Source organism: Hakea prostrata, chromosome 6 (genome assembly GCF_041222555.1).
Source record: "Hakea prostrata isolate BN-2017 chromosome 6, UWA_Hpros_2, whole genome shotgun sequence".
Lineage (NCBI taxonomy): Eukaryota > Viridiplantae > Streptophyta > Magnoliopsida > Proteales > Proteaceae > Hakea > Hakea prostrata.
The window spans coordinates 17,351,827-17,361,655 of NC_142605.1; the positions used below are offsets into that span (position 1 = coordinate 17,351,827).

The following is a 9,829-nucleotide window of genomic DNA, read 5'->3' on the forward strand; positions in this document are numbered from 1 at the left end:
CTGGTATGCATTGGATTGTATCGTTTTAATTGAAATTATATTAAAGTATTTATTACTTAAGATGGAGAAAACAAAATTCAAAAATGTGTTTGACTTGTATCGTATATATCATTGGCTTGCAAGAACGTGGACCAGACATTAAAGATGAAAATCTAAGATTTCAGTAATCTAATGTCAGATTCTAAAGCCATGCATAGTTCAAGAACAGTCTGTTTGTAAAATCTGTGATTTTAAATTGAATCATGAACACTTCTGAATTTCCTACATAAAAATCAACGATAGATTCATGTCTTTAATTATTTTCGTTAATTTAATTATTGAGTTCCAATTATCCAATGGTTCAGCAGTGAAGCTTTTAATTGAAATAAAAGAGAGGAAATTGCCTCTGGAGAAAACAAACCAAGGTGGACCCCATTTGCTTTATCTTCCAGATGGGTGGTAGAAGACTAAGTCGCTCCCCGAGGAAAATGAGAGGGGGGGGGGGGGGGGAGAAACTACTGAAGACCAAACAAATAAGCAGAAAACATGACCACTGAAATCCGATCCGATCCAATCCAATCCAATCCAAGGCATCCATAGCCGGCTGTGGTAACTATAAATAAATTACACAGTGGAAGCTGCGCAACACCACATCACCAACCTGCAAACCAATCAACCAACAAACCAAGTTACAAATGGCTCATTACTCCCCTACTACTACTCCATCCTCGTTATTCTTCTTTCTTTGTCTTCTCCTCCTCTTCTCTTCGTCTGCTTTTGCTGCGGGAAGCAGCAGATCTTCATCTGTTCACTCGTCAACCCAAGTTGAGGTTGAGGCTCTCCTCAAATGGAAAGCCACCATTCAAAACTACTCTCTTGCTACTCTCGGTTCTTGGAATCTCAATTCCTCATCATCATCAGCGTCGCCATGCAACTGGTTTGGCATAACTTGTAATAAAGTTGGAAGCGTGGTTGAGATTAACCTTTTCCAAGCACAGCTGCAAGGTATGCTTCACAACTTCACCTTCTCTTCCTTTCCTAATCTCCTCCGTCTCAATCTCAGCGAAAATCTACTCACTGGACCCATACCCTCAAATGTTGGTAATCTCACCAAACTAACCCACCTCGCTCTTGCCGACAACAGTCTCTCAGGTGTTCTGCCCCCCACCTTGTCTAGTTTGAGCAAATTGCAATTCTTACAACTTTATGCCAATGAATTCAGTGGGACAATACCGTTTGAGATAGGAAGCATGAAAAATCTGATTAAATTCTCGATAGGATGGAATAATTTGACTGGAATGGTGCCTCCTGTCCTAGCTAATTTGAGCAATCTTCAATATCTATACTTGCATCATAATGAATTCAGTGGTCCAATACCATCAGATATTGGAAAAATGAAAAATCTTGTTGACTTGGGGCTATACACCAACAAGCTCACTGGTTCCATCCCTCATTCTCTAGCTCATCTAAGTAGACTAGAGACACTCTACTTGTATGAGAATCAACTATCCGGTCCAATTCCTTTAGAGATTGGAGATATGGAAAATTTGATTGATTTGGATTTGTCTGAGAACAAACTCAGTGGTCCAATACCACATTCTCTAGCTAATTTAAGTAGATTAGAGATGCTCCATTTGTTTGAGAATCAATTATTTGGTCCAATTCCTTCAAAAATTGGAGATATGAAAAATCTGATTGATTTGGGTTTGTCTAAAAACAAACTTAGTGGTTCAATCCCTAATTCTCTTGCAAATTTAAGCACACTAGAGGAGCTACATTTGGGTATGAATCAATTATTTGGTCCCATACCAGAAGACTTGGGTAGCCAAGCCTCTGTTGTAAAAATTCAATTGTTCGACAACCTATTGTCTGGAAGCTTACCACAACAAATATGCCAAGGGCAATCGCTTCAAAGGTTAGGGGTTGGTAACAATTGTCTCATTGGTCCTATTCCAGATTTGAGAAACTGCACAAGTTTAAGGAGAGTCAGACTTGAGCACAACCAGTTTCTAGGAAATATAAGCAATTGTTTTGGTGTCCACCCACATCTTAACTATATTGATTTGAGTCACAACCAACTATATGGAGAGCTATCAGAAAATTGGGGAGAATGCAAGAATTTGTCAGTACTAAATATTTCTCAAAATAATATCAGTGGGAAGATGCCAACTGAGATTGGTCAATTAACTCAAGTAGGAGAACTTGACTTTTCTTACAACAAAATTGTTGGTGAAATACCAAAAGAAATCGGTAGCCTATACACTTTGCTACAGCTACATTTAAATGGAAACCAGATCTCAGGGAATGTACCAATTGAAATTGGCAAGTTAATCAATCTGGATCATCTAGACCTATCATCAAATAGACTAGTCGGATCAATTCCGGCACAACTTGGTCAATGTTCTAAACTATTGTTTTTAAATTTGAGTTGTAATTCATTTAATGGAAGCATTCCATCTCAAATTGGTGATCTAGTATCCTTACAAATACAGTTGGATCTTAGCCATAACTCATTAAGTGGAATGATACCAACACAACTTGCACACTTGAAGTTGTTGGAAGTTTTGAATTTATCCCACAATATGATCATGGGCTCTATACCCCATTCTTTTGAAGAGATGGTTAGCTTGGAATCCCTTGATTTTTCCTATAATCAGTTGGACGGTGTAGTTCCTAACAATAAGGTTTTTCAACGTGCTGCTTCACCACAAGCATTTATTAATAACAAAGGATTATGTGGTGAATTTCAAGGTCTTCTACCATGCAATCAATCTTATACAAATGAGGGATATAATAATGAAGGATACAAAGTCCCCATATCCATCACTGCTTCTTTGATAGGAATCACATTCCTTGCATCTGCAATTATTCTTGTTGGTTTCTTCTTGAGAAAAAAAGAAATTCAAAGACAAGTAGAAGCAACAAGGAGAAATCATGGCAACATATTGTCAATATGGAATTTGGACACTAGGATTGCTTATGAGGACATAATCCAAGCAACAGAAGATTTTGACATCAAATATTGTATTGGAGCTGGAACTTATGGGAGCGTTTACAGAGCAGTCCTACCTACAGGTCATGTAGTAGCCTTGAAGAAGTTCCATTCATTGGAAGGTAAGGTGATAATTAATGAAAGCTTTGAAAATGAAATGTGCCTATTGACAAATATTAGGCACCGAAACATTATCAAACTTTATGGCTTTTGTTCACATCCACGATGCACGTTTCTTGTTTATGAGTATATGGAAAAAGGAAGCTTGGCACATATCTTGAGCATTGAAGCAGAGGCGAAAGAGTTGGACTGGCTTAAAAGAGTAAACATCGTCAAAAGTATCATAAATGCTTTGTCATACTTGCATCATGATTGTACTCCACCAATAATTCACCGGGATATTTCAAGCAAAAATATATTGCTAGACTTTGAACTTGAGGCTCGCGTATCTGATTTTGGTATTGCCAAACTCTTAAATCCAGACTCATCCAATTGGACATCACTTAAAGGAACTCATGGATATATTGCTCCAGGTATTTAAATTTATCTTTTCTTTATATTATGTTCTTATTGTCATTTTTTTTAAGGTTTCTTTATTTATATTTTAATATTGATGACCTATTGCATTTTTCTTGAATTGGGCCATTGGAGTATTTGTATATCAATATTGATAATGGAAAGATAAAGTTTATATATCTCATATGTATCCTAAACTTTGAAATATTTAATATATATAATCATCAATATATATATATATATATATATATATATATATATATATCAGTTTATTTTCATATTCAAATGATTTTAGAATTGTCATGTTCTATTGTACGTTTTCATATTTATGTTAAGTAATAAGCTCTTAAATTCTTCTTGAATTATAGTTTCTAAATTTGGTTTTGGATATTTTCACCACGGTTTTTTTCCCCTCTTGCAGAACTTGCCTACACCATGGCATTAACGGATAAATGTGATGTATATAGTTTTGGAGTAGTTGCATTGGAAATAATTATGGGAAGTCATCCAGCGGAGCTCATCTTATCTCTAACGTCACCATTTGGTCAAAATATATTATTGAGGGACATATTAGACCCACGCCTAACTATTCCATCAAATCAGAATATTGCAAAGGATCTAATTTCTATCGTGAGAATAGCAATTGCTTGTTTATACAATAATCCACGATCTCGTCCAACAATGCATCAAGTATCAAAAGAGTTACTTGTTTCTCAAGCAATATCTGTGGAGCATTTTCAGACGATTACTCTAGGTGACCTGCATGATGTTGAACTCCATTAGTTTTGATTGATAAATCATTTGACTAATGGGGATTAAAGTAATTCCTTGGAGACTGCTCCTTAAATTAGGTAAAACCACTTGTGATCAACCTTCTACTTTACATTATTTGATTTCAATCTAGTCTCAAAACTAATCATTTTTTTCTGGCATTCTATAGATGTTGAGCGATTGAAGATTTCATTGCAAACAACAAAGTGGTTTTCTTTCATTGAAGGTAATTATTTTATGAAAAAAAAACTTAATTATTCTATAAAAAAAATTAACTATAACTTTTCTTGCTTTAAATAGTATGCTAAGCTTTAATAGTTATTTGGATTTAATCTTATTAAATGAGGTTTTTTAGATATCAATTTGAATCATCCATCTTTGCTTATTTTGGAATTTAAAAAACATAGTTGAAGTTGAAGGAAGTCGCAAAGATTATGTTGTAGGCTTAATTAACTCAAAGGGGATATCTTTACACTTTTGTACAAAATTATGAAGTAACATTTAATCACTTCTCTTTCATAGCCATACATAGACTTAAACATTTATTTTATAAGATTTTTATAAAATGTGGGTTTGTTATAGATTATAATTATACTGTTCATTTTATGTTGTATTAGTTTACAGTTTGTTAGGGTTATGAGAGTTACAAGGAAAACATGATGAAATTAATGTTTAGATAAAATAAATTGTTTTCTATGGGTCAAACCTAAATTAATCTTGTTTAATTAAAGGTTAGACCTAAAATTGGACATAACCAATAAGGCCAAAATTACCTATTTTTGGCCTATCCTATAGGCCAACATCATCAAACCTTTGGCCATTGACAGCTAACAATTTTGAGTGTTGCCAATTATTATTCTTTTGAATTTATAAGTAGTCAAATGCAAGTGAGATTTGATCACGTCTCCCTTGTGTCAACAAAGCAGTTTGTCTAGCCACATTTTAGACCTAGGAGACTTTGTAGAAGGCTCTTAAACCCTACAAGACTCATAGCAGTCATAGTAATTTCTTTAAGTTACTCCAATTGGATCTTTATTTCCATTCAGACTACTTCCTTAAAAGGTTGTACTTGGTTGTCTAGAAAATACTAAAAAAGAAGAGAAAAGAGTGTACATTTTGTATTATTTCCTTATATCTTCAAATTATCTGTGTTTGGTTGGCTAGATATGAATTGAAGACTCTATTTTCAAAATGTAACATTTTATAGGAACTACAAATTTGTTTGTCCCCATATAGAAAATTGTCTATACTTTTTTAGTGAGGAAACTCTTCAAAGCTAAGAACTTCGCAAATTTACAAGGTCACATCTCTCTCAAAAGCTTCCTTGAGTTGTTACAGTAACATTAACAATTCAATCTAATCCCAAGGAAACCTAATTGCCTATGTGAATACTTGTGGGTAGTTGTGAACATGAGTTTTGTCTATGTAGATCTTGTTACACTATCATTCCTTAGTGTAGTTTGTTTATAATGTACTTCTCTAACCAGAATAATTCCTTTTGTTTTCTAGGCCTATTACGGCTTCCCAATTAATGTTTCTTGTTGGTGAGGTAATCCGTGTTGGTCAGGACATGTGAAAGCCAAGCTAGTTCCTCCCCCCATTATGGATCTTGAGCTTTGCAATTGGGGTAGGTGATCATCTACTTTGCAAGATGTGTATTGTATCACACTTGTTTTTCAGTGATGAACTAAAACATTTGTCAACTATTCAGTAGTCTCAATGATTTTGTGTGCTTGCCGAACATGATCATCTAGAAGAAGTAAAATATAGGCTTTTGAAGTTCTATTGGGGATTCTATTTCTTTTGGGAAAATTACATCTGAGTGCCCTCCATTCTTTCCATAAAGTTTAAGTTAGTTATGTTTTACCTCAAATAATTAAATTTGTTCATACCAATGTAGTAGCAGCAGAAGTGTATCTACTAGGACTAAAGGAAGACCAAAGGGATGGGCCTTGGTGCAATTGACAATCATAGCTTGTGCTCAAGGCATCCAAACAGCCTCTCAGCAAAAATAATTAATATTTTATTTACCCGTTCAATTGTTTAAAGTCTTTAACTAAGGGCCTTTTTGGTAGCAATTCTCATTCTCATTTTCTCATAATTCCTCCTTTTTTTGGTGTTCTTGGTATATATTCTGTGACTTATTTTTGTTGAAAAGAAAGGAAAAAACTTCATAAACTACTTCTAGACGACGAATTCACTTTTGGCAATCTATTCTGAGACTTATTTCCCTGCTCCGTTTGTGATTCCATGACTAAATCTACTTCTAACATTCCATGACTACATCTGCTTCTAAGTTATGAATTCAGTTTTTATGGTGCTATACTTTCAATGGACCCTTGTTTTACTCTGTTTTTGTACTTGCAACCAGGTTTTCTGCTCCTTATGATGATCATTGTTGTGACGTTCTGTGTTATCTTGACAATGGCTTCAAAAGTAGGGTCCAACTCCAGTGGCTGCATTTTGGATCTATCTGCAAGTCTAGTTGACAACATTCTTCTTGCAGGTGGATTGGTTATTGCTTGACTGATAAGGAACCCACAACTCTTGTTGGTGAGAGGTTCTAAGAACTCAATTTTTAATGTACGTGTTGTTTCTAATTAGACAAAAGCACCACAGTTAAATATTTATGAGATGGATCAGATCCACCAAGTTTATATTGATCGTTTCTTTGACATAGTATAAAACTTGATAACTGAAACTAAGATAGCATCCATTTTGAATCACAAATTTCATTCAACGTGTTTCTTTTCCTCTGCTTGGAAATCTTTCTCACCAACAAAAACAATCACTCATCAATAGCAATTTATGTAGTCTTTCTTTTCGTTAGTTTCATATCCATTCTTAACTAAATGATCTCATGCTCTTTCAGGCATGTACTTGCAAGTGCATTTGCAGGAAAATGATAATGGAAATGCAAAAGTCACTGCAGCCAGAGTGTTGCAGGTGCATTGTTTGATAACATTCTTGCCTTCTAGGAGAACTTTTATGGCCTTTTTATGTTCTCCGAGAATGGAAGAACATTTGATGAGCATTTGGTAAAACGCTTTGTTCTTGTATTCTTCTAGAACGAACCAGTAGCAAATGTTGTCAACGCTTTTTTAAGAACATTAGACATGTTATGTAGGAAGAACAGAGAGTAAGGAGAAAGCGGTGACGATATTTCAGAACTAGAACGTCTTTTCATGCTGACATTAAATCCTAAAGAGGTCTCCCATACTTGCTGCAAAGGTATTTCAGTAGCTCTTTGCATCTCATCTTCTCAAACAGAATGTTATTTCTTTTTCACTTTTTAAGCAGTCAAAGAATTTTTCTGCTTTGTAGATGCAGTTTCTTTTAGCTAGTGATGCCTTCAAGAATCAAGAAGTTAGAAGTATTGAATGTTGTCTTCCTCAAGTATCTTTGGATGATCATGTCACTTGTTGTAGGTAGGGTTCGAGAAATTTTGGTATTTTAGAACTTCGTCTTGATAGGGCTTCTCTCTGACATCTCTTAGGTTTGTGTTTTTGTAGTTTCAGGCTTGTTTTATTCTCTCCCTTTATTTTGAAACTCGAAATATATGTTCTCTCTAGGTCAATCTTATTGATCACATGGTTTCATTGAATTAACATTGCCAAGCTTTTTGCTTCTGTTTATTGCTCTAGTGTTGTAGGTTAGTTGTTAAATTGTTCTTTGTTTCTTAAACCTTCAAATAGCCTATGATATCCACATTTGATCAGCCCCATTACCATATTTTTACAATGCTACCTTGACTTCATCTATTAGATGGTTAGGTTGAAATTTGGGGTTTTATGCTTCTCTATTGCTTCTTGTAATTTATTTTTGTCATTTTCCACTACATGATGTTGTATAGGAAGGCAAGGATATTGTTGTTTGGGCAAAAACTGGCTTTGGAGAGACAATTGCTTACCTCCTACCATTACTCCATAAGCTATTTTTGGATGGTTCATCAAGAATTGCACCTTGTGCCTTGTCTCTACCCATGAACTATGACAAGAGGCATGTTATCCTTGATGCTAAATATTGGTTTTTGAAGACTAACCCTTTTCCAGCTTCAAACTTCTTATTCTTAATTTATGTTTTTTGGTTTATACTGAGGTACTATTTCTCATCAGGTCCTCTAGATGAAGTTCAGCTGCAGCTGAAGGGTGTGCAGTTTAAAAGTAGTATGCCCCTTCTCGTACAATGTCAGCCAAAGTTTGGTGTATGTTTGGATCCAAATCTACTGTATGGCATTAATAACTTCGATGAAATGGACAAAGGTAAAAACTAACTCTATTCCCTCTATAGGTAGACAAGGAGAATAAGACAACTCTACCTTTAGCTGCTCTGCTCATCGTTCGATACCATTCTTCTTATAGGAACTTTGTAAGTACTTTATGTTAAACTATATTATTCAACTATATAAACATAGTAAGTTTTCTAATTGTCCATTAGATTGCAAAAGAATTTTCAACCAGTCTTTTTGCAGCTTTACAATAAATCTAGAGCATATAAACATCTGATGAAATGAAGAAGATGCTGAGAATCTGAATTGACTTCACATACTTCAAGTAAGATCTCCCCTACACAAAAAAGAATATAAAATAAAATAAAAATAAGATCCTTCAAATTTGAGTAGTTGTTAGGTTGACCGAATTTAATATTTTTGCAGCAAGTATGTCGGATCTTTACAAAGTAACATTTGGCAAGGAGAGGCCTGCTATCCTTTTAGAGAGCATTGAATGGAATTTTTCCCCAGGGAAATGAATATGGCAGCAAATTACTTGGCAGGTATGGCGGCAACATTGGGAACTTCGGCTACAAATACACCATGGACAGTGATGATTGTGAAAGAACTAGAATGGAATGCATCAGGCCTTCCAAAATTCAGATTTTAGGATTGTGTGCTTTTCTTTTTAAAACTGAAATGGAACCAGTAAGGATGGATGTATTGGGGGCAACTGATGCTGCGGGATGAGTGTTTCTAGTTCCTTGTACCCAGTGTCATTATTTTGATGCTATAATTCTCTTTAGTTAAGCTTACCATAAATCTCTCATTGAAAAGGAGAGCTTCACCTAATTATTAGTTTCAGATAGGTTTTTTCTGCCATTTGTACTGTCCTCCTTGTTCTTAGTTAAATGAAAGTGGTTGTAGTACTTCCCACTAAGCTAAGATAGTGAGATTTGATGGTTCATCTTTGGAAAGTTGATTGAGTAGATAAGAGTTACAATGCAGAGAAAAGATGATTGAGCATATAGTGGTTGTAATGTAGAGCTGTGGATGTACTTAATGTTTTTTTTTTTCCCCCTTTAATAGGAGTCTCACTATGTGTTTAATCTTCGGTGTGTTGAGTTGTGAGCAATAATAACACACTATGGTTTCAGTGTAAATTAATCATAATTATTTCTCCATTCTCTATTCCATTGCCTCTCCAAGTGTCAGTAGAGCAACTGCATATACATGTTTCTGTCATTGGTTATTTTTTTAATTCAGATTTCCTACCCCCCAAGTTAACCAAGTCCCCATTCCCCCACACTCATGTACTTATTATTATTATTATTATTATTATTATTATTATTATTATTATT

The 9,829-nt window shown here is 34.8% G+C and overlaps 1 protein-coding gene across 13 annotated transcripts; it reads left to right on the top strand.

The window, feature by feature from the left end:
• The first annotated feature begins 639 nt into the window (after nucleotides 1-639).
• Nucleotides 640-9,619, top strand: LOC149012398 (uncharacterized). 13 transcript variants are annotated; one of them, XM_089159942.1, is made up of 12 exons: nucleotides 640-3,504; nucleotides 3,909-4,338; nucleotides 4,428-4,484; nucleotides 5,768-5,885; nucleotides 6,630-6,694; nucleotides 6,765-6,811; nucleotides 7,131-7,296; nucleotides 7,386-7,489; nucleotides 7,583-8,462; nucleotides 8,549-8,626; nucleotides 8,730-8,811; nucleotides 8,913-9,619. In XM_089159942.1, exons 1-2 carry the CDS (start codon nucleotides 675-677, stop codon nucleotides 4,268-4,270), a joined length of 3,192 nt encoding a protein of 1,063 aa, XP_089016068.1. In that variant the 5' UTR covers nucleotides 640-674; the 3' UTR covers nucleotides 4,271-4,338; nucleotides 4,428-4,484; nucleotides 5,768-5,885; nucleotides 6,630-6,694; nucleotides 6,765-6,811; nucleotides 7,131-7,296; nucleotides 7,386-7,489; nucleotides 7,583-8,462; nucleotides 8,549-8,626; nucleotides 8,730-8,811; nucleotides 8,913-9,619. The 13 variants fall into 13 exon arrangements, with proteins under 13 accessions (XP_089016068.1, XP_089016056.1, XP_089016057.1 ...); XM_089159930.1 differs by having other exon boundaries at nucleotides 6,630-7,296; nucleotides 7,583-7,686; nucleotides 8,112-8,462; XM_089159931.1 differs by having other exon boundaries at nucleotides 6,630-7,296; nucleotides 7,583-7,686; nucleotides 8,374-8,462.
• The last annotated feature ends 210 nt before the right edge of the window (nucleotides 9,620-9,829 follow it).